Here is a 24,342-nt window from a genome sequence, read left to right as displayed (position 1 = left end):
CTACAGCAGATCCTCCAAAAATATTCATTTTATGTTAGGTACTCATAGTTTGGGATTATAAAATGATATATTAACAGTTATAAAGAGGAATGTCACTACAATAGCAGAGACGCTCCTTAGCAAAATTCACAGTTCAATTTACATTTGCCCACTAGTCTTCTTCAAAGCCCACTGAGAACCAAGCTTGGAGTTAGGTTCCAGGAGCCAAGAAGAGGAGACTCCCTATGGAGAGACAGGATTAACATACAGGAAGTACCTATCTGCAAAGCAACTGAGCCTATGTCACGTTTGTATGTCAGGGTAATCCTGGCCCCACTTGGAAGCTACCCTGGGGTATCTTGAATCACACTCACTCCAGAGAAGGAAACTAAAAGCTACCACCAAAGCCAGCCTCTGAATCCATCCGTGAAACTTCCCATCCACCATGATCTATACTTTCTTTGCTTACTTGTATTAGTGGGTATCTGCTGAACTGTCCCTATCACTTGAACTGTAAACTCTTCCCACTCTAAAGCTCCACAGCTATGTGTAGGTCACAGTGACAGTGTGAGAGAAGTGGGGAAGGAGAACTAATATTATCCTTCTAAGCTTTGCATAAAACAAATGAATTTTTAAAATACTCTCTTCTACTGAAACAGAACACCAGACACCACAACACCAGAACATGAGGGTATGGAAAAACCAGGATAGATGAAAAATAACATGGAATTCCTACCCTCATCACTCTGAAGAAACAGAGTAAGTCAACAAGTGGTCCCAGGAATTTTATCATGTACACGTCAAGAAAAGGCCACTTAACTCCCTGGTGGTAAACAGAAACTGCCTTGAAATTATGGGCACAGCCAAAAGACAGCAGATTACCTAAGGGAAGGGAGGGACTAGGGTTCCCAACTTTGTTGGCATAGAAAGGCAGACCTGAACACCAGGTTATCCAGCAATAAAGTGGCCCAGCCCTGACTTTTCCTGTCTAACCCAAGGAGCCTCAACCTCCCCTGTGCTGCCAAGTGCTGAAACTGACCAGGACAGCGGACTTATCGTTCCACCAGGACATTCTTCCAGACAAGTAGTCCTGAGAAAGAACTGTGACTTGCTGGTCTGAAATGCCAAGATGCCCCAAAAGCAGATCTCTTCTCACTGTCAACAAAAGACATCCTGGGAAAGGACAAGGAGAGTTGCTCAGAGGAGACCTAAACATTACTCATGGTTCTTGAACAGAAAGAATTCCCTCGAACTACTGGGAATAGGTAGTGCCCAAGCGTGGATCATCCACCAACCGCAAAGGTACAAACCTAGGGTTTAAACTGCTCACTCTGAACCCTTCAGTTCTGAGTCAAAGTCCCAACTGCAGCCCAGCCTGTGGCAAGGCCTTACCTGCTGCGGTGGACTCCTCAGTACTGGCCCCAGAGCCGGGTCCTGTCGCCTTCTCACTGTGGCTATGGCTGAGGCCCTGTGCCTGATGCAGGAGGAGCCCCCAGAGGAGCCAAAGGCAAAGACGGACGCACACAGCCATGACTCCGGGTCTCGGTCAACATGCGCCTGATGCGGACACCTCGGGATCCCAGAGGCAAAGTCTGGAGCCTAGGAGTGCGGCCGGGTCCCGGAACCCCAGGCAAGATGCCTTCGCCGCGGCACAGCTGTCCAACCACCCGAAGGCCTGTCTCCTCCGACAGCCAAAGGTCAAACGCTCCAAGTTTGGGCGCGAGAGGAGGGCCGACGCCTTTGGTCCAACAGTGGGTGCGCCGGGGACTGCGACGGCCTGAGAGCCCTGTCTGCTTGGGTCGCTTCCGGAGAGTTTGAGCAGGGTGGCTGCGGGGCTGCTGTCAGCTCAGCAGCCGGCTACACCCCGGCAGGAGGGGGTGGGCGGACGGGCTCTCCCGCGGGCACTGGGTTGCGGGAGGAAGGAGAGGGAGCGGAGGGGAGGGGAGGGTGGCACCTGGCCTCGCCCCGCCGAGGAGCGGCGAGCAGCAGAGGCTCAGGGAGGGGATACAACTCGCAGGCCTTCTAGGCCGAGGTCAACGCCCCCGCCCTGTCCGGTCCCGGGAGGCCAGCGGTGCCCAGGTCCAGCAAGCGGAGGCGAACGGGCCACAGGGGCTACCCGGCGGGCTGGCAGACGAGCAAGCGGCGCGGGGTGGGCAGGGGCGGGCAGGGGCGTGCTCTCCCGCCGGCCCGCCCCGCGCTGCCCGGCCCCCAGCGAAGCCGCCGCCCGCCCCAGCGCCCTGGCTTATCCCGGAATAATCTGTTGGAGGCGTCCGCGCAGCGCACCCCGCTCGCAGCGGGCTCTCCCGGGTTCCCGGCCCGCACTTGTCTTCGCCAGGACCCCTTTCCTGAGCCAAGGTCGGGTCCCGGCCTCCCCTTCCCCCACGAGTGTCTGTCCCGCGTTCACGCGGGTCGGCGGGGGCGGGGGGTTCCTGCCACGCACTTGTTCAGGTAATACAGGCCTGCGGTGGCGGCAACAACGCCAACTACCCGGCCCCGCTCTCCGGCCTGCAGTGCGTGTCCGCTCGGCTCAGCTCTAAAACCAGGCTGGATTGAGGCCCCCAGTACCACAATGGCCGCCCCGGAACTGCCTGAAGCGACAACAGCCCGGTTCGATTCGGCCGGGAGCGCGCTCCCAGCCCCCCACCTCTGTTCATCTTTTCACGCTCCCAGTCCCCCCTCCTGCCGCGCTTTGCAGCCAATCGGCTTCCGCCTCTCTGCAGCTTAGGAACCCGCGCGCTTCGTCGCCCGTGCGCAGCGGCCCCTGGCGGGCGAATCCGGGTGTTGCAAGCAGGACTCGAGCTCCTAGGAGGCCCTGCCCCTTTGCGGAGGGCTGGGGAGTGAAGTGAGGACCGCCCCGAGGGAGGCCCCATGGGGGCCTGACAATGTTTTCAGAGGAAATGCTACCAGAAAGCAAAATGAAAGGTCCAGACCACTCCAGGTAAAATTATCTTACACATACCTTGAGTCTAAACTACAGGGCCCCACCTACCTGCCCTGGCCGCCTGCCAAGATAAATCCCCTCAGCTCTCAGAGCCCCTTTTCCTACCTGCTTCTCAAACCCCCACCCCCGTGTTCTTGCGGTTAGGGCCTGTGGCAGGCTCTTCCCTGCATCTCACTTTCCCAGGTCTTGGAGGAGGGGTTAGCGGCTTGAGAATGAGTGCCCCAAAGAAGAGAGGGCCACTCCTGGCCTCCTGCAGATCCTACACTTCCTGTTCGCTTTTCAAGCCTGCTGTCAGCAAATCTTTACGGAACCATGCCCTGTGCCCTAGCCTGTCCTTGGCACCAGAGACAGGGGAAGGGATTAGACCCAGTCCCTCCTCTAACTGACTGTGCTAAGCCAGCTACCTGTTCTGAGTAAACTCTTTGAAGACTGGGAACAAGGATTTGCCCAACAGCTGCCTGGCTTAAGGGTTAGGCTGTTGATATAAAAATACACATCTAACATCATCTACCACCACTATCCCCACCCTCTTCTTATTAAGCTTCAGTCACATCAGACTTCTCTAAGTTCTTCAAACACATAGAACTCTTTGCCACTTCATGACCTTGGTATTTGCACTGGCCTGTCTGAAAGATTCTTTCCAGAGCTCTGCATATACCTGGTTTCTCATTCTTCAGGATACAGTTTGATGTCTCCGCCTCCGAGACTCCTATTCTAGCTGGATCAAGGTCAGTCTGTAGCCAGAATTGCACAGGTATTTGGGCTAGTAGTGAGTTGTAGTTTGGAAACGAAACATCTTTAAGTTACACTAACCAGCCCATTTCCAGTGTACACTTAACTAGGACACTTCTTGCTGCCTCAGGCACAGTCTGTGGCTCTTTCCCTCCTCTGGACTCTCATAGCAGAGAATTGACTAATTTGTATTACTGTGAGCCATGCACATGTCTGCCTACCCCTACCCCCTCATAGGATTAATGGTTTTCAGAGGCCAGGGATTGTGCCTTATTTGTCTCTGTAACACCAGTACCCAAAGACCCTGCACATAGTTGGTGTTAGGTAAAAACTAGTTAACGTGAGTTAATTCATTTGATCACTCAAATATTTATTCAAACATTTATTAACAAGTATGTGCTGGGAAGTTGGCCAGATCAGAAGTTGAGCCCCTGACCTAGGTTCTAAGAAACCTATGCTGTGAGCCAGGAGTTTTAAACTCAAGTAGCAAAGGAGGAAAGTAATTAGTATATGTAACAGAATTGTATGGGGTATATTAGAGAGCTGTGGGGACTGTGGAACACTAGAGAGCAGGCAGGAATCTAAGCCCAGTTTTGCCAGATCTTCTTAAGAGAAGATAGAAATCTGGACTTGTATGTAACACCTTCCTACTTTTGAATATTAGCAATTAATTTTGAAAAACATAAAACCCCGTATAAGCTATATCTATTTTAAAACAAAAACAAAAACAAAAAAAACCCCTGCAACCCAGATTAATCACTCAGACTGCCAGTTTGTGGTTTCTGCCTAAGCCAACTGTTTTAGTTTCTTAGTGCTGCCGGAAATGAAGTATGCCAGAAATGGGTTGGCTTTTATAAAGGGAATTTATTAAATTACAAGTTTACAGTTTTAAGGCCATAAAAATGTCCGAAATAAGGCATCCATAAAAAGATACCTTGAATCAAGAGAGTGTCTATGACGTTCAGGGTTTCTCTGTCAGCTGTCTGCTAGCTTTCTCTTTTGGCTTCTCCTTTCAGATGGCTTCCCTGAAGACTTTCTTTCTGCATCTCCAAAGATTTCTATCTGTGTCAGTTTTGAAGCTTTTTCCAAAATGGTTCCCTCTTAAAGGACTCCAGTAACTGACTCACCTTGACTGGGTACAAACGCATCTCCACGGAAACGACTTAATCAAAAGGTATCACCTAAATTGGGTGGGTCACAACTCCATGGAAACAACTTAATAAAAAAGATCCCGGGCGGGCCATGGTGGCTCAGCAGGCAAGGACGCTGGCTTGCTTGCCATGCCAGAGGACCTGGGTTCGATTTCCGGTCCCTGCCCATGTAAAAAAAAAAAAAAAAGATCCCACTGAACAATATTGAATCAGGATTAAAGAACGTTGTTTTTCTGGGGTACACAGCAATTTCAAACCGGCATACCAGCCCACCTGCCTATGCACTCATTTGGCCAAGAAAACACACCAAAAAAAGAGAAAAGTAAAACATATCTAACACAACTTCCTTTAAACTCAACTACATTGTTTCTCTTAGCCACCACACGATTTCTTTAGGGGTATAAGTGCATAGCCCTTTTGATAGAATGAGCCTGGATCTGTTACTAATTCACACCAAGACCTTAAACAATCTTTTATCTTCTCAGAGCCTGTTGCCTTTCCTTTATGACTACTAAAATGTTGTCTAGAAGCCAAAGCCATGATCCAGGTATTAAGAGAAGAAATCTAGTCTCCTTTGTGCTTCTAAGATCATGATGTAACATCAGAAAAGCCAATTCCTCTCTGGATCGTAGTCTCCCCAACTATAAGATGGGCAGAATCAATAATTACATTCTTGATTCAATTCAACTCCACTATTTTATAAATTAGGAAAATTCTGAGCCCTCCTAGATCAGAAGCTGTTACTCTCACCACAGTAGCCTCTATGGTGGATCCTCATGTGATTGTGGCCCCTTTATGATTCCTTCACCACATTATGAGCCTCAGGAGAAAGCACACTTTTTCATCTTTGTCTTTTTTAAACCTATACAGCAAACCTTTTCTATGTGCCAGGTGCATCTCCCTATCGTCAGTCTCAGGGATTTGCTCTTAATATATATTCTGCAGATGTTGATTAAATCAAATTGAATTAACTAATTTTTATGCCTCTATTTCACAGTTTACAAGAGCATTCACATATGTTATTTCATCTATTCCTTACTTTAGGACACAGGTTATACTCATTTTACAGATGAGGAAATTAAGGCTCAGGAGGTCATGTGTCAGGGTGAGACCCAAGCTCTCTTTCTTCTCTGGGATTCCCTCCCCATTCTTCAAGTCCCAGCTCATGTAAATAAAGGTGCCCATGCCTTGACCAACGATGACAGCATATCATGAACCAAGGGTTAATATTAATAAAAAACAAAAGTAAAAAAAAACCCGCTCAAAAGTCACACTTTGGAGGCTTCCCTGACTTGTCTAGTTTCTCCAGGCTCTTCCCTTATCTTACAGTACTTATATAACTAGATTATGATTGTCTAATAAATATCTATCTTCCTCATAAGCTTCGGAGCTCATCAAGGACTGAATTTCATTCATCTTTATATTTTCACAGGTGGTGGACTTTGCCCAGAACATAGCTTGTGAATGTTTTGCTAAGCAAATGAATGAATGATGTGTGATCTGTCCAGCAGCTTAGCTGACCATCCTCTACAAGGCGCTTCTGGTAACCAATAGCTTTCATTTGGAAAGTGAGAGATTCTTTAGCAGAAGTGTAATCAAAAGAGTCCTAAGTATCCTGCTCAGAAAAGTTCAGGAAATCCTGAGTTTGAGCTGTATTACCAGAGGCGCTCTCTGGTGTCCAAAAATGGCAAATACAGCTATTACTGCGAAGCCACTGGGGACTGTCCAGGTACTGATTGAGAAGAGAGACGATTATCTTCCCTTCCAGAATCAGCTTAAGAATGTTACTGTCAATGTTTACTCATTTAACATCTACTGAATATCTGTGTGTAACAACCCAGTTCCCATTCTCAAGGAGTTCATGAAGAGATACTTAGTACTTGATAATGTTTCGAGAGGAATTGGTAAAGGAGCAGTTGAGGAAACACAGAGGAGGGGCAAGTAACTACCTAAAGCAGTGGGGGACTGTGCAGAGGTGCATAGATGGGAGGGGGGTGGTTCTGAAATCAGACTACCTAGCTCAGCTGTGTGAACCTGGTAAGTTAATCAACCTCTCTGACCTTAGTTTCCCCATCTGAAAAATAGGAGGACTCTGTAAAGCTTAGATGAGTTAATACTTATAAAACAATTAGACAGGTGCCTGGCATATAGTAAAGCACTCCATAAATGCTGGCTCTTAATTATTCAGCAAGCAATTTCAGAGCCTTTCAAGGATCACACCAAATCCAGTATCTATAAATTGCAGAGTACATTGTGGTGATAGCATTGCAAATGGATTGGAGAAAGCTGGAATTAGAAGCTAAGAGACAAGTGAGGTGATCAGACAAACCTGGACTGGAAGCTGTGCTCACCTATTATTAGCTGTGTGACCTTCAGCAAGGACCTGAAGCCTGATTTTGGCACGAGCAGTGGGACCAGAGAAGGGTCTAAGAGTTGAAAAATATTTGGTGATTATGTAGATGAAAGAGAAATAGACAAATCAAGGTTAATTTTAATAGCAGTACAATGGAGAGGTTCTGTTGGGTGCCAGGTATTATACTAAGCATGCTACATTCAACAAATATTTACTGAGCAATTACTATATATCAGGCATTGTTTTGGGCACTGGAATATAGCACTGGATAAAACAAGCAAAATTTCTTGCCCTCATGGAAATTGCATGTTATCAAAATAATTAATATCCACAGCAACTTTATGATGTCACATAATTTACATCCATTTTACAAATGAAATTAAAATTTTAGGGTGTTCAATTTTATCTGGAGATAATATTACCTGCTTGTATTAATATCCTGGGGCTACTGTACTACAGACTGAGTGGCTTAAAACAACAGAGATTTATTCTTTCATATTGGACTTTTCACATAGAAGTCCAAAATTAAGGTATCAGCAGGACCATGCTCCTGTAGGGAAGAATCATCCCTTGCCATTTCGGCTTCTGGTCACCTCAGGTGTTCCTGGCATGTGACACCATAATACCACTCTCTGCCTCTATTTCACATGGCCTTCTTCTCTATGTCTCTGTGTCCTTTCCTCTTCTTATAAGGACATCAGTCAGTCATTAGATTTAGGGCTACCTTATATCTAGGATAATTTCATCTCAAGATCCTTAATTAACTACATCTGCAAAGACCCTATTTCCAAACTAAGGAAATTCTGAGCTTCCAGGTGCACATGGATTTTTGTGGGACACTATTCGACCCACTATACTGCCTCATAGAGTTGTTACATGGATGGAGTTAATAAGTGTAAAGTATACGTAAAACATATCTAAGGTTTTTTTTTTATCATTATTCAGTAACTTTTCCAGCAAATTGCTTGCACACTAATTTATATATCAAGTAAGTAGCAAAGATGAGAAGAGAATTAGAGGAGAAAGAAGGGAGGGGGCAGAGAATACTGAATTACTTAGGTGTCTATAGAGTTGAGATGTTTTTGTAATACCAGAACTGAGGAAGAATGGAGAAATTGCACCAAGGAGATTACTGCAGGCCATCTGATTATCACACAGCTTGAAGAACCTCAAAGTTGTAAAGACGACCTGGACGCAATTAGGACAACTATCATTCTGCCTGTCTGGGAGAAAGGACCCTCCTACAACATGGAGCATGGCTTTTGTCCCTCCTCTCACCAGCCAATTAGTCCCTCTGAGGGAGTTAAGAACCATGGGTCAGAGGACACAGCTGTAGAAATTTACCACTTCCCCTGTTGGTTCTTTCTGACTTGACTGTTAAACCCCATGAAATGGGGTGAACCATGGTGGCTCAGCAGGCAGTGTTCTCGCCTGCCATGCCAGAGACCCGGGTTCCATTCCTGGTGCCTGCCCATGCAAAAAAAAAAAAAAACAACAAACAAACAAAATCCATGAAATGGGGTGCTGGGCTTGTCTCTGGGGCTAGCGATGAAGGGAAGCAAAGAAGGGGAGATTATGTTTTAACTCCTCAGGCAGGTTAAGACCAATGAATCAGGAGGAGCACCAAGAAGACAGAATAGATTTAAGGTGAGCACAAAGAGGCCAGAGCTGGGGCTGAGCAGAAGACCCAGTGGGCTGCTGATGGGCCTTAGGGTGGAGCTCAGAGGAGGAAAGACTTGTTTGGAAGTCACCAGGGCATGGGTGAATTCAGTTCAGGTCCCTTCTCTTCCCCTTCCCTGTCTGAACCCTGCTGTTTTATGGGGACTGAGTTGACTTTAGCATTCTGACCTTGAGAAAGAGAGAAGATTCATTCCATGAGAAAACACCTGAGAACATTATGGGAGTGTGGAAAAATTTATTAATGTTTATTTGTTGTACCCTTGGCAATTTGCATTATTTCATTTAATCCACAACCCCACATAGTATACAGTATGCAGTGTTGTCATACCCCTTTTAAAACGAAACTGAGACTGAGAAGTTAGCTCTGTTATATGCTCTTATAGCCCCTATACTTTTGTGTGATTATCTGTTTAAGGTCTATGTCACTTGCTAATTCCATCAGGGTAAAGTCTTGTCTATTTTTTCACTACTGCATCACTGACATGCAACACTGTGCCAGGTCCAGAGAAGGTTTTCAGTAAATATGCATTGAAGGAATGAATGAGAAAGGTCACATGATGCAACCAGGATTTGAACTCTGGAGTGTCTGGCTCCAAAACCTGTGATCTCTCCACTCTACCCCACCAACTGCTTTTGTACATTGACTGACTTCTAAATGTTCACACTAAAATGTCCTTGACTCTTGCTTTCTTGTGAGTACACCTGTACATCACCTACCAACAACCCACCTTTTCAGGGAAAGTTGGTGAGAGAGCAGGAAGAACAAACAGGGACTAAACTCTCTTTCTATCCTCTTCAGCCTATCATCCTCCTTCTGTAGGAATCTTTTGGAGACACACCCAGCCTTCACCTTTTGTCAGTCTCTCTCCTCTGGCCTTACTGGCAGTTCTTAAATCTGTACCGCAAAAGTGACTCCAAGATCTTGGCCTCTGATGGCTCTACACATATTAGTACTTTATTAATGCAATTTAATTCACAGATGTATGCTGAAGGCAAGTGTGTGTCCAATCCTGCCTATGCCAGGCCCAGTGGGTGGACACAGGGATGAATCAGATACAACCTCAAGGGACTTACATCAGTGGGAGAGACAAACATTAGGCACAGACACAACTAACTAGGGCACAAAGCAAGATGACCTAAATGGTATTAAAGAACTATGAGCAACATGCTATACATATAAACTTGGATTACTTAATTATTATTCTGAAGAGTGTATCATAGAAGGTCTAGCTAAAACGTATCATCTAGTTCAACCTCTTGTTTTCTAGTGAAGGAGTCTGAAGCGCAGAGAAGGGCAGGGCCTAGCCTAAAAGTCTAACCAGATTATTAGGCTGAACTAAGACTAGAATCTAGGTCTTCTGAAGTCCAGCCCATGGCTCTTTCCTCCTTCTCTGGTAGTTTCATCTGTAACAGTCCCAATTCCCACCATACCATAAGATCCTTGAGGAAGAATCAGGCTCTCCCATGTAAAAAAGGTGAGCCAGGGCCAGTGTGCCCAGTATTTTCAGGGGCTCAGGAAATGTAGTCTAATGCCTGGTGGCCAGTTCAGCCTTTTGATTGTGCCTCACCATGCACACTATTCTTCCCACTATGCTCCTAAAATTCACTTTCAAATATGCTTTTCAGGAAACTTTTTTAAAAATGTACTTTTTACCAAGAACACTAGCATATAAATCAGATTAAAGCAAGCCTGCTTTGGTTGCACCAGGGAGGGAAGTCAGGGTCTCACCATTTTCCTGCCCTCAAATCCTGGGAAGGAAACTCTAGGAATACAGCTCAAAACCTTTGTTCTGGGACATAATTTTTAATGGCTTCATAGAAGCCATTTTAATGTGTGGCCCTCCTCTGAACCCTGTCTTTTATGAAACTCATAGTCCTTTCTCCATTAAACACAAAGTACCAGCCATGTGTTCTCAGTAATATATGGAGGGAAAATGAGATTTCCTCCTTCTCTCTCCTGCTCTCCCCTCCTCTGCAGAAAGAAGTTTGTGCTAAACTGAACCGAGGAGAGAGACCTAAACTCTGCCTAAGAGATCTGAGGAGGCTTTCTGAGGAGGAGAATCTTGAATATTCCACTCAGAGTCATTTACCAGCCTGAATCTGAGAGAAGAGCCTCTAACTGTGCTGTCTGATAACAGTAGCCACATGTGCTGTTGAACTCTTGAATGTGGCTACTCCAAACTGAGAATACTGTAAGTGTAGCATACATACCAGATTTCAAAGATTTATTATGGAAAAAAGAATGTAAAATGTCCAATAATTTTTATATTGACTACATGTTGACTGACAATATTGTGGAAATGTTGGGTTAAATTAAATATATTAATACTAATTTTATGTTTTTTTCTTTTTAAAAAATATACCATTACTAGAAAAATTTGAATTATATATGTGACTTGCATTATATTCCTATTGAACAGCACTGGGAGAGACTATTAAGTGCGTGACAGAGATGTTGGACTGTGTGTGTGTGTGTTTTGGTGAGGGGTGGTGCCAGGACCCGCTTGTGAAAGACTGAGTGGATTTTCCTTGGCAGGCAATAGAGGAAAGAAGTCAGAGGGAATAGAAGGTTCAGAGATGTGGGCAGACACGTTGTGTTTAGGAAATTCATTCTTATAGCACGCATGATTTGGAAAAATAAAATACATAAAAGGCATTTTTTTAATGCTTACTCTGAGCCAGGCATTGACAGCTGGACTTTCATACCCATTCACAGTTTATCCTTACAGTTACGGGGAGAAGGAGAGAGTTTTCTATTTTCCAAAGATAGAATGGAGGCTCAGAAAGGCTAAGCTATTTATGTACTATTTCCGGAGTCGGTCCTCTTCTTTATCCGGAAAGCCTCTTGAAGACAGGGGATCTTGTCTTAAACACCTCTCAGTTTTTCTCCACACCACCTAGCACGAGACTCTGAACGTGGTAGGCGCTGAGAGAGTTTGTGTTGAACCCTGAGTGTCACGCTCCGAGCAAGGCTTGAGGGCAGAAGCTCCAGAGAGCCACGAGTCCGCCCACCCGCCCGCTCTGAGGCCCAGGCCGCGGCCTGGGTGCGGTCCTTCAGCCCGGAGCAGCTACGGGTCCGGTCAAGGAGAGGGGGCGACAAGCGCCCCACGTCCTCCGCGCGCCCTGCCGCCTACCCGGGCCGGGCCGCGCGGAGCTGCCGGGTACGGAACCACGACTCAACATCCTGTTTTTGGGGCCCGCGGCCCCGCCTGCGCCCCTGCTGATCTTGTCTTTCCCCGGGTGCTGACGCCAACTCCCCTTCCACCAGTCTCCCCACCCTCCCCAGGGGTCTGGGGCCTTTCCACCGCTGAATCACCTCCACCCAGCCCTCCCCTGGGGCTTGGGGCAGGGGTGGGGACTGCCCCAGGCTAACCCATTCTGGCCAGACCCCAGTCCCGGCCAACGCTCGACCCCTGGGCTGGGCTGAAGGCATCAGGCCTGGGGGCGCCTTTTCTCAGCATCTTCCCGCGAGGACCCAGGAGATGCGGGGGAGGGGTCCAAGTGCCTAGCGCCAAGGCGAGGGCCTCGGCCGGGCTGAGGGGGCAGGCGAGGAGGCGGGGAGGCCGGATCTTTAGGGTATGGGGCGCAGAGGGCTGGTGGCGCGAGCAGCGGGGAACCCCGGACTGGATCGCGGTCGAGGAGGAGGGAGGGGGTGGGGGACGGACCCGCAGGCTTCCTGGTTGGGCCGGGCCCCGCCCCGGCCCGCCCCCGCGCCCCGCCTCAGCGGGCCGGCCCGCCCCCCCCACTTCCTCCGGCCTCCCGCTCTCACTTCCTTCTCAAGCCCGGAGCCGCTGCCGCCGCCCCCAGCTCCCCCGCGGTGGGGAGGGCTCCAGGTGAGGCCCGGCCCTGGCCGGAGGGCAAGGGGTCCAGGGAGGGGAGACCGAACCACCGGGACGGGGTGCGGGCGCGGGTCCTGGAAGTTGGCTTGCGGGGGACCCCGGGCGGGAGGCTCTCGGCTCAACTGCAAGCTGGCGGGCGCGGCCGGGCGGGGCGGGGACAGGGCCACCGCGAGCCGGCTGTACCGGCTCCGGGGAGCTGGGAGGGACCCCTGAGGTCGTACCGTCTCCCGTTCCGGGAGAAAAGTCTCTGAAGTGGAAGAACGTAGAGCTGGCAGATAAGATCCAGAGATGGAGCTGCCGTCAGAAGTTGTCGAGGAGGGTATCCGAAGTTTGTGACTTCGGAGAGGGTCTTTGGCCTGGAGAAAGCGCTCCCTCTGCTCGGGCAGATGTGACATTAGTGAGGTTGAGAAGGGGGCGGTGCCTGGGGCCTCTGTGCCTCGCAGGCTGCAGAGAAACAGCTCCCTCCATGGAAGACCGAGGCCGTCCCAGACCCACACTCGCAGGCAGCAGCTGAAGGGTTCCCTACATTCAGCACCCGGGGAGACCCCCTTCGACCCCAGTCCTTCTCTCCGTGTATCTGTCTCTCCAAGACCAGACCTTTCCATCCTTGGAGCGAGCAACAGGTATTTAGTCAGCAAACATCCACTGTATCCAGTGACCAGTTCTTGGGAGTAAACCAAGGAAGGAAAAGGCCTGATTTTGCCCTGTGACTGGCAGTGGAAGGGCTTTCACTTAGAGGTCCTGCGAGTCTCTGACAAGATGATCACTGAGAGTAAAACTGTTTTCAGGAGATGGGAAGAATAGAGCTTCTGAGCGGCAGCAGAGATTCTGGCCTTTGGAAGGATTGGGAGCCATTTCCTTGTCCCCGTTCCCACTCCCTCTTCAGTCTCTTCTCACAAACCCTTCTTTCCCCCTCTTCTTATCCCCTTCAGTCACCCTTTCTTCAAACACAGTTATGTCTAGGCCCTGACCTCTCCTCACCTCCTCTGCTCCTCTGACCATCCCTGTCCTCTATGCTTTCTCTGCCTAGCTCCTGGCTCCTACGCACATATCCATCCTCTTGCACCTTCCCTCTACCCTGGTTGCACTAGATACCTTGGCCTGTCATCCTCTCTATCACCTTCCCTCTTGGCCACTTATCTCCTAGCTCTGGGGTTACAATTTGCTGTAGAAAGAAGCCACTTAGCGAGTTTGAGAGCCTTTCCCCAGCCCCAAGAGGCAGGCTGCAACCTTCCAGTGATAGAGATGACTGAAGGCTGGAAAACCTCGGGGTATGTGTGTGCAAGTGTCTGTGTGTCTGTATCTTTAGCTTTTGGAGACAACCAAATAACTGCCCTCAGCCTTAACAGGATCCAGAACAGGGGAGGACAGCAGAATGAAGGGAACCTGCAGTGGGTGACATTGTGGTTAGGCAGGAGGAAGCAGTCCATAGCAGTCAGGGTAGAGTGACACAGGAATAAGACTTCTCAAAGGCCACAGGAAATCAAAATCACCCAGGCGCTTGGGTGCAATATCAAGAGGCCAGTCCTTGAGGCAGGCGAACAGCCTGAGAGTCCCTGCCTTCAATGCCTCCTGGTTCCAAAACTGTCTGAATGGGAGAATGGGACCAGATCAGCTGAGTATGATGGAAAGAAAGGGAGGGGGCCAAGGCAGGATTCTGGAGTGAAGATTGAAGCTTAACTTCAGTCTTAACTGCTTTAGTTTCAGTTCAGGAGAACAAGAGGGGTATGAAGCAAAGATGTCTGCCCCTCTTCCCTGCCCCACTCTAGGGCCTGTTCCAGCTGGGGTACCCACGTGCCCTCGTCTAGGTCAGGGCCTTGGTGACAGGAAGCCCTCTGGAGTTCTGCCAACCTCTCCCTCTATCTTTATGCATCCTTAATATTTCCCTTCTTACATAGGACCTTACTCCCTGTCTTTTAGAAATTTCTTCCGAGTCTAAACGTAGTCCACCCTGGCTCTCTGTAAGTGCTTGTCACCATTCTGGAGTTTCTTCCTCAAACCATTAAGATGTATGTTGAAGGCTCCAGCTTCTCTCTAGCCATGCCAAGCTATTCTAATTCATTTATTTCCACTAGAAGAGAGAGGTAGAGGGAAGAAGGTGCTAGTTTGGGGGGATCCCCCAGGTATAATTTGAGGGCTATCTGTTCTCCATCCTGTCCCGTCTCATCGTTGTCCCTCTCCCGTGAATTGTCCCTTCTTCTAGTTCTCTCCTTCCACCTGTCTCTCCTACTTTCTTTTCTGGGAGGTGTAGAAGATTGGCCTTAGGAGGAAATCCCAGGAAGGGGGATAGGGATGGCCCTACATAAAATCCCAACCCTGATTGGGATGTGCATGTAAAGCACTTTCCCAGCATCAGGATTTAGTCAAAAAACACCCATATATTTTTGTACTCCTTGCTTGGCAAACAGTATTTATTGAAGCATTCTGTATAACTGAGCAATGCTGAGGGTTTTGAGGGTGAAGATAGGATGGATGAGAACAGGATTTTCCCAGGCAGTGTGTGCAGTGTGTGACCCACTGGAGGTCTGAGCTAATTTTTGGAAAATCATGACAGGGGGTGGGAGTTATCTAATCGGGAAAATATCATTAGGGGGAGAGAGTGGAGGGCTGCAATCTAGGACACTGATGTTCGTCTTGGTTATGGGCTTGGCATGAGAAGTGGCTCATTTGAGAATGTTACAGATCCTGACTGGAAATCTGGGATATGGGGGTTGTTTCTGGCAAGGTGTAAGGGCCAAAAAAGTGGTCAGTGTGAGCTTCTAGAAGGTTATAAACAAGAAGAAATGAGAAGTTACATCTGTAGTGAGGTGGTTGGGGAGATATTAGGGTAGTGATAGTTGGGGAACTTGGAAGAAGGGAATCCTTATCTAGACTAAAAACCCCACCCTCCATATACAATGTAAACGTATTAGTGGTGAGCCTCATGGGGTCCATGAGAAGTGCCAGGGAGGGAAACCAGAGACAAAGCTGGTTTTCCTGTTCTGGGTCCAGCTTCCTCTTTTGCCCTCATCTCAAATGGGGGAAGGGCATCTCCCCAGGAGCTAGAGGCCAGGGGAAGAGCTCCTCAGCTGGGACAGAGACAGGATGGCTGACTGTCCAGTAATATCAGCTCTAAATCATGGATGTTCCAGATGGGCTAGGTGTGAAGAAGTTAGAAGAAAAAAAAAAGGCTCAAGTGTCAATCTGATCCCTTTGGTTCATTTCCTAAAGGGATAAATATGGTAGGGTCATCCGAAATGAGGTCAAATAGATAGTAGGTCCATTCCCATATGGAAGTAACAATCCCAGCCTTCTCTTCTTTCTGGAAGTGACATGAGGCTGGAAGTTAAGAGACCTAAGTCATTGTCCTGGATTTGCTACCAAATTTGAGTGTAATGTGATCAACTTAGTCTCTCTGGGCTTAGTTTCCACTAATCAATACCTTTCTGGGGTACAGTGAATAGGGTAGCTCTGACTCTTCCTTCTGGGGGAAGGCCTTTCAAAGAAGTCACCCACTCTGAGTACTCCTGTCTCAACAGTATTGACCTGACAGTCCTGAGTAGTTGCTCTTAAGTATCTATCCAGAGGCAGGAAAAAGCTCAAGGATTGTGTTAGAGGTTGAGAGCTAAGAAGATAGTAGGGAGTGCTGGAGGTTTTGCAAGAGTGTAGTAAAGTGGGGGAGCACCCTGTCCCTTGCTCCAGCTCTGCCTTACTGACAGTGGAAAATAAATGCGGACTTTCCTCCCTAATGTTTTTTCCCTTGTGGAAACCCCCTCAGGCCAGGGGCGGGGTTGAAGGGACCAGGCTGCTGGGTCTCTCCATGGGTATTTTCAGGTGGGGGGGGGGCAGGACTGGTGGCACTTCTGTACAGCGTGTGAAATGAGCAAAGGCAAAGGAAGTGCCATTTCACAGGTCTTTCATGGGGCCCCAGGACTGCTGAGCTTCTGAGCTGCTGCTGGGCGGGGAGGAGGAAGCCAGTGTAGGAGCCTTCCTCTGTGCTGCTTGTGGGGGAGGGGTAGCCTCTTTGGAGCCCCCAGCCAAAGCTGCCCTGTCCCTCAGGCTCACTCTGCATAGAGCACCCAGGGTGCTGAGACCAGGAGGGAGGAAGGGATGGAACTGGAATTTAGTGAAGAAAGGTTCCAACACCACCCCGTCTTCTACCCCATCCCTCTGTCTTCCTAACTACAACTGTCCTGTTTTCTCCTCTCTTCTCTCCAACTCCTGTAGATGTAGTCACCTCTTGCCAACCATATCTAACTCTACCTGCTGCACTGCACAGCCCTCTGCAGGTCCCGAAGGGTGGGGAGAAATGACAAGAGATGGAGAGTTCTTCAGTACAGATTTTTTTTTTTAAGGTTAGGAACTCGGCTCTTGGGTTCTGTCCCTGCTGGTGGAGAGAAAGGGAATACAGAGACTTAGCCCTTGGCTTGGGCCCAGCCCCACAGTGACCTCATATTTCCCCCAGCTTCCTTCTCTCAGCCCAGCTGCAGCCAGCTTCAGCGCCTTTGAGCCTCCCCAACCCTCCCTTCAAAACAAACAAACAAACTTATAGAGTTTCTGAAGCTGTTCCCAACACTGCCCCTTACCTGTCCCTGAATATTTCCAATCCTTAGCCTATGAGGACCACTTTTCCTACCCGTCTTCTTCATAGCCCTAGTCACTGGGACGATGACTACCAGCTCCTCCCCTTTCATCCTACCAGGTGGAAACAGGGCAGTATAGCCTGAATGTTCATTACTCTAACCTTGTGCTCTTCAGGGCAAAGAAGGAGTTGATAACCCTTGTCCTGCATCACCTGAGCAAAGAGGCTCTTCCTTGTTCTCAACATCAAAGTGTGTGGAGTGATAGAGGGAAGGCTTTGTCAGTCTACAGGTTTTGCTCAGCTTCCTGTTGGACAGATTTCTGGATAGATTTCCTTGTGAAGCATCCAGTTAGTTCAGTGCAACCAATAGTGCAGACAAGGCAAACAGTTCTGGGGAAGATAGAGCAGGAGAAGGGCCTGCTGTAGTGTCCTGGTAAAGCTAGAGAACAGAACTGGGTCTTGAACAGGAAAGATGTGAAGTGGGCGAGCAGCATTCCAGGAGGTGGAACTCTCATTTTACAAAGATGTGAGGACGATTGAGTTTATTCATTTATTTACTGACAGCCACTGTGTGCTGTGCTCAGCCTACAGAGACAGAAATCAGCCAGGTCCTTGCCCTCCAGGCTGTCCCAGTCTAGTGGCAGAGATAAGATTCAGATCAGCCTCCAGGTGATGGACATTGAATGTGCCTGTGAGTGAGACTAGGACCAGACCTTGAATGGGATAAATAATTTGTGACTTGGCTGATTTGCAAAAACTTCCCAGAGGAGGTGCAATGTTGCTCCCCTCTGGAGGACAGAAGGGTATCCCTGAGCCATTTGGAATTCCTGAGCCTCAAGATATGGGTTGGGGAATAGAAGAAGGGGAGAATGTTGGATACCTATGGGGGGCAGTGAGTACTGTTGCTTGGTGTGTTTGGGGGAAGAGACAAGCCAGAGCTGAGTAAATGGAAGCTGATTGTATAGAATCAGGATGATGTGGCCTTGAGCCCACAGCTCAGGGCTTGGAATGCCCAGGGAGGGATTATAGACAGAGTGAGATTCAGAGAGAGCTGGAGAAGAGATCAGAGAGGCAGATTAGGAAGCTGTAGTAAGTTCCCATTGCCTCCACACTCCCCCAACTTCTAGGGCCCATTCCTCCCCTCCCCCACTCCTAGTTGGGACACTTCCCCTACTGTAACTGCCACAGAGAACAGGCAATCGGCTGCTTCCTTTCCTTCCCCCCTTCTGGGCCAGACTGGGCCACACCCCAAGCCAGGCCCAACTGGGTGCTGGCTGGGCTCCAGGGACCTCACTCAGATTAGCCATTTATGAGCTATGCTCCCATGGGATGTATTCCCATGGGCTGTGCTCCTTGCATGGCCAGGCCAAACGGGTAGTGAGAAGAGAGATTTTTGCCTAGTGCAGTCACTTATAGCTTTTGGCTTCCAGTGCTGTCCAATAAGTTCAGCAGTGCAGTGTTGGCTGTGAGGGTGTTTGTCCAATCCTGGGCTTTGGACAGGTCTGTCCAGTTCTCAGTAATAGGGGCTGAAGCAAGCAAATCAGAAGGCATAGATTGCACACTCCTGTGTGCCCAACCCTCTACTCCACTTTTCTGTGGGTAAGACTAAAGGAGCCCAAGCTACTGGGGGGCATCACAGGCTGGGAAATTTGTGTATGATTAGTGGAAAAAGAGAATCATGCAAAGGCAAAGCATATCAAAAAAGGGGTGGCTGTGCTATGAAAGTTCAAAGAAAGGAGAATTCAGTAGCTTCATGAAACTGAGATTTAGGTTGGGTTTTAAAGGGTCAGGGGGATTTGAAAGGGGAAGGGGAATGGTGGCGGGGGCGAGAGCTAGAGTAGAAGCTCGAAGACAAGAATGATCATGGCTTGTTTACAGGGGACTCTGAAAACTCTGGAGCAAGGAACTCATATTTGCAAAGCACCTACATTGTACACATTATTCTCTACTAACTCACTTAATCCTTATAACAACCATATGATACTTTATTGGTGCTTTTGAAAGATAATGGAATTGAGACTTAGAGAGGCAAAGCTTGACAAGCCTAGGATCACACAGCTGGCAAGTGGCAGAGCTGTGTACCCAAGTCAGTCTGACTCCAAAATGCCCACCAGATTATGAAGAACCTCAAATACCAAGATGAGGGACCGAAAATTATCTGAATTCAGCTGGGGGTGGGGGTGGGGAAGAGCCAGAATGAGTCAATTAATTAATTGCTTTACCAGTGTTCTCTTAAAAAAAAAAAAAGAAGCCACCTAGTGAATAAGTCACAGTGGAGCACCCCTCCCAGACAAGCCACTCTCCTTGTTTGGCCTCCTGCAGCACTGATTGTCCCTTCTTTTCATTTGGCACAGATTGGACCCTAGCATATTCCCTTTGTCAGTGGGCTGTGGGAACTTACATAACCCAATTCAGACAATAGTTAGGACTTCAGAGAAAAGATTTGTCTTGGGTGAAAGGATAGGTTCTAAACTGGACCTTAAATAGGGAAAATCAGGGCTGACTCAGACACCTCTGTCATCATACTCAGGGCTTTCATTCTTGGAATGAAGGGTTTTGCTCCTGTCACCTTCTGTGTGCACAGCACATCACAATTTAAAAAGCACATTCATTTCTATGATCTCATGGAATCCATACTCTTGCCTTTTGAGTCAGGGAGGGCATCTTTTACAGACGAAGAAACTAAGGCTCCAGGAAAGGAAATGACATACTTGCTTAAAGTCATACAGTTAGCCGGTAACTGGTAACTTGGAGGCTATAAGATACATTGAGGAAAACACAGGACTTTGGATTACAAAGCAGGCTTATGTGTTTAACAAACTGTGTGACTTTGGGTTACTTAACTGCTCTGAGTTTGTTTCATTGTCTGTAAAATTGAAGCAATAGGATGTTATAAGGATCAAATCCATAATACCATGCAATCTGTAAAGGGTTGTGCTGGTGAGGGATTTTTATCAAGGGGCAATTTCAGCAGGGAAACACAGGAGGTCAGATTCAGATATCCAGTGCTCTTGACTCAACATGTCTCTAGATACTGCCTCACTTGCGATCATTTTCCGGTGTCAGTCCCTGCTCCCTTGCCAGCCCGGAAGCTACTCTCTCCCTCCCTCCTCCTTTGAGGGCTACTTTACTGATTACTGGTTGATAACTACTCCCTAGACAGCCCTGGAGCCAGCTATACTTCCAGTCTCTTAGGCCTTGTGACTGCCGGTCAGAGTTCCCTCCTTGCCTTCCGGCCTGGGCCAGCCCAATGCTGGGGTTATAGTGGGGGAGAGTTCCCAGTCATACTGCCATACCAACCCGCCTGCTCTGTGTAAAAACTGAAGATTCACAGGCCAGGAGTTCTCTGAAATGCCAGAACCTCCAGATAACCAGTAGATAAAAGTAATGCCATCAACCCCCTCTCCTGTTTCCAAGGCTCTTTATGTCTCATTTTATCCACCCAATGCTCTTGTCACAGGCATTTTTTTCTCTCCACTTTGTGGATCAGTAAACTGAGGCCCCTGTGGATCAGTAAGGGAGGGAGGTACCTCATGTATGGTTGCATTGAGTCAGTAGCAAAACAGCTGGAACTAGAACTCAGGTCTTTTGACTCCCAGTCCCTTGTTCTCTCCGCTGCCCTAGAGGACCCTTATCTCTTTCCCAACCCATTCCCTGAGGCATCTACCTGAAATTCCTGAGGTTAAACACATACTTAGTTATGCAAATAAAAATGGAAGTATTTTTATTGGGAACCAGAGAGACAAACTAATAGAGTGATACCATTTCCCTCCCAGCTGGTTTCAGGGGAAGCTGTGGCCTGAAAGGGACCTGGGACCAAGTGTGGGTTCTGTGAGCCTCCATACCACCAAAGTTCCTTCACCTCTTCCCAATAGGGAAATTCTCCCCCCCACTCCCCACCCTCCACCCCCCATATTTGGTTCACAAGGTTTGAACCAGTAGTTGAGAGGTCAGGCTGTGCACGTTAAAGTCTTCTCAGATCAGAATGCAGGTGCAGCCTTCCAGCATGGAAAGTGAAATGGAAAATAGTGATGGTAAGGCAGAAGAGCCAGAGATACTTAGGAATCAGGCAATGTCAAAAACAGGACTGCCCCTTCCCATGGAGGAAGAACCTGGTTGTAGGAGAGAAGCAGGGAAAGGAAATCAAATACTGGATAGCCAGAGTCCCCCATGGCCAAGAGGAAGAGGTCAATGACAGAAGAACTCTTGCCATAATGGTAAAAATAATTACAAGGTCTCCAGAAACTCCTTCCTGTCCCTGAATTCAAAAGAACAGTTCCTCACCCCAAGTCCCTGTGAGCTGCAAAGGAGATGAGGGTGGTGACTAGAGCTGGGACCCACTCCCTTATACTTATCCCACTAATAATTACAGCAGTCATTATTGGGCATTTTCTGTGTCCCATGCCCATGCTAAACACTTTCCACACATTAGCTCTTTTCATATTCTGAGCAACTCTTAATGCAATCAGAAAGATTATCCCATTTTAGAGATGAGAAAATTGAGGCTCAAGGAACTTAAATATGTTGCCTAAGATAATACATGACTAGTCGGAGCTATTAGATTACATGTCCATATTTCTCCAACATTTGCATTCTTGGTTATAGTGCTTTAACGGCACTGTGCTTTCTTCAGAGGCACCTCCCATACTTACAGGGAAAGGATAGAAGATTATGGGGAAAATCAAGTTTTTTTCCTTTTCTGTTCATCCCTCTTGCTGGGCTTTGAGTATCTGTCCCACCCCACCAAGAACATTGAGAGAAAATGCTAGTGTCTGTGAGCCTCAGCCTCTGCCTCATTTATCATTACGTACCTAGATCGCAGCTCAAATCCCAGCCCCAGCTCACTCTCCCAACACTGAGTTGCCAACCTGGGTATATATGGCCAGATAGGATTTTCCATGTTTACAAGAATGATGGGTTGAGCTCCCCTACCTTTTCCTTAGCCTCAGGGTACTCTGGGTTGAGGTAGGGCAGCTGTTCCCTTATAAAGTATGCTTCTCTTTATGCCTTTTGGTTTGCACTCAGTAGCCAAGATGTCAGCCTTGGAGGAGTTGAAAATATTGGGTAGGGTGGGTCCTGGGTTTGTAGAGGTCCCACCTGCAACTGTACCTCAAGTCACCTGGGACAGCTGCCCTGTGCCAGAGCTCTTCTTCAGTCTACTGGGGGGTGAGGTGGGAAATCCATATCTGGTAAAGGATCTGATTGACTCCTGCACTTAAACACCTTCCTGTGTCTTTAATGCTTTTACTAGTGCTTAGAGAAAATTAAAACAGCTCATACTTACTGCTTATTATGGTCAGACACTATTCTAAATGCTTTTCATATACTAACTTTTTCTATACTAACTTTTCATATACTAACCTCACCACAACCCAGTGAGGTAGGTATTATTTTATTCCCGTTTTACAGATAAGAAAACTGAAGCATAGAGAAGTTAAAGTAATTTATCCAAGGTCTCACAGCTAGAAAATAACAGTATCAGGATTTGGCTTAGTTGGCCTGACTCAGAGCTTACATGCTTCACACTATAATGTCAGCCTTCAGGGTCCTCACACCTGAACATCTTTCTCTTTTGATATTTGCTTCTCTGTGGTCTATCTTGATGGGACTGCAGGATGGTGTCAGGTTAAGTGACCAGGAGCTGGTTTCCCTCTATGCCTCCATCCTTTTCCCCTAGTATATACAGGTTTCCCTAACCAAGAGTATCCCTCTCATTTGTCCACAGGTAACTGCATCCAGAGGGGCCCAGAAGAAGGAGGAGGCATTGCCTCCTCTGCAACAACTGCACCCAGGATGCAGAGCATCAAGTGTGTGGTGGTGGGCGATGGGGCAGTGGGCAAGACGTGCCTGCTCATCTGCTACACAACTAACGCCTTCCCCAAGGAGTACATCCCCACAGTGTTCGACAATTACAGTGCCCAGAGCGCGGTTGATGGGCGCACAGTGAACCTGAACCTGTGGGACACGGCGGGCCAGGAGGAGTATGACCGCCTCCGCACACTCTCCTACCCTCAGACCAACGTCTTTGTCATCTGTTTCTCCATTGCCAGCCCGCCCTCCTATGAGAACGTGCGGCACAAGTGGCATCCAGAAGTGTGCCACCACTGCCCCGATGTGCCTATCCTCCTGGTGGGCACCAAGAAGGACCTGAGAGCGCAGCCTGACACCTTACGGCGCCTCAAGGAGCAGGGCCAGGCGCCCATCACACCGCAGCAGGGCCAGGCACTGGCCAAGCAGATCCATGCTGTGCGCTACCTCGAGTGCTCCGCCCTGCAGCAGGATGGCGTCAAGGAGGTGTTCGCTGAGGCTGTCCGTGCTGTGCTCAACCCCATGCCGATCAAGCGTGGGCGGTCCTGTGTCCTCTTGTGACCCTGGTGCTCGGCTTGGAGGCTGCCCCTGCCCCCTTACCACTTGTGCCTTGGTGCCTTGTCTGCCCCCAGCTGTGCCTTAAGGACTAATTCTGGCAAACCCTTGCCAGGGGGCTCCCTGAATGCCTTTTATTCCCTAAGGAGACCCTCACGGGAAGGGTCTTGGCCCTGGGTCCTGCCCCACTCCACTTGGTAACACCAGCTATTCTCCTCAGCTTACCCAGGCTAAGGTTGGACCCCTTCCCAACAGGCCAGCTCAGTGTTTCCCTGCCTTTTTTCCCCCTTACTGACCAGTTCATCCAGCTTTCCACACAGGTGTGGCTGCCTATTGTGGTGCCTCTTCCGGTTAAGGGATCTCAGCTGTCCCTGACCTCTGCTCTCGCTGCTCTTGGAATTCCTCCCCTCCACACACACCCCAAGATGCTCTTTACCTTCCCCAAGGAAAGAGCCACAGAATCCTGAGAAGACGAATGTGCCCTAACCTGCTCCCACATGCCCAGGCCTTGTGCATCCGCTGACTGACTCAGCCCCTGTGCTCCTGGGGGCCTTTCCTACCCCCATCAGCATCAATAAAATCTCCTGTCTCCAGTGGCTCTGGCTCCTCCCTGTGTGCTGGGCATTGGAGGTTGGGAAGAGGATGGGCATGGGTTAGGGCTCCCCAGAGACTGGGAGTCTTTTGTTTCCTACAAGAGGGGATAAGAGACAATAGGCTTCATTGTCATCCCCCCAATTGCCCTA

General features: G+C 48.5%; 2 protein-coding genes and 1 long non-coding RNA gene across 6 annotated transcripts in view; 2 read left to right on the top strand and 1 right to left on the bottom strand.

Moving 5' to 3' along the window:
- Window positions 1-2,123, bottom strand: part of STIM1 (stromal interaction molecule 1) — a 311,883-nt gene extending 309,760 nt beyond the window's left edge. For 2 of the 3 annotated variants that reach the window (XM_077113754.1, XM_077113755.1), the window contains exon 1: window positions 1,372-2,123. In XM_077113754.1, the coding sequence (XP_076969869.1) occupies window positions 1,372-1,510 (139 nt within the window). In that variant the 5' untranslated portion in view covers window positions 1,511-2,123. The remainder of the gene's footprint in view (window positions 1-1,371) is intronic. The other variant, XM_077113760.1, reaches the window with a different exon arrangement.
- On the top strand, window positions 1,516-24,195 carry RHOG (ras homolog family member G). 2 transcript variants are annotated; one of them, XM_077113773.1, is made up of 2 exons: window positions 1,516-1,609; window positions 22,962-24,195. In XM_077113773.1, exons 1-2 carry the CDS (start codon window positions 1,531-1,533, stop codon window positions 23,603-23,605), a joined length of 723 nt encoding a protein of 240 aa, XP_076969888.1. In that variant the 5' UTR covers window positions 1,516-1,530; the 3' UTR covers window positions 23,606-24,195. The 2 variants fall into 2 exon arrangements, with proteins under 2 accessions (XP_076969888.1, XP_076969887.1); XM_077113772.1 differs by lacking the exon at window positions 1,516-1,609 and adding an exon at window positions 12,562-12,669.
- On the top strand, window positions 2,207-11,175 carry LOC143644571 (uncharacterized). The gene is made up of 3 exons (XR_013156756.1): window positions 2,207-2,917; window positions 4,669-4,826; window positions 6,236-11,175. It is a non-coding gene; the product is annotated as an uncharacterized LOC143644571 (long non-coding RNA).
- Window positions 24,196-24,342: the final 147 nt, after the last annotated feature.

The sequence above is a fragment of the Tamandua tetradactyla genome, chromosome 8 (assembly GCF_023851605.1).
Source record: "Tamandua tetradactyla isolate mTamTet1 chromosome 8, mTamTet1.pri, whole genome shotgun sequence".
Classification (NCBI taxonomy): domain Eukaryota; kingdom Metazoa; phylum Chordata; class Mammalia; order Pilosa; family Myrmecophagidae; genus Tamandua; species Tamandua tetradactyla.
The sequence above is the reverse complement of the archived record's forward strand: the minus strand, read 5'-3'. Positions and strand labels throughout refer to the sequence as shown.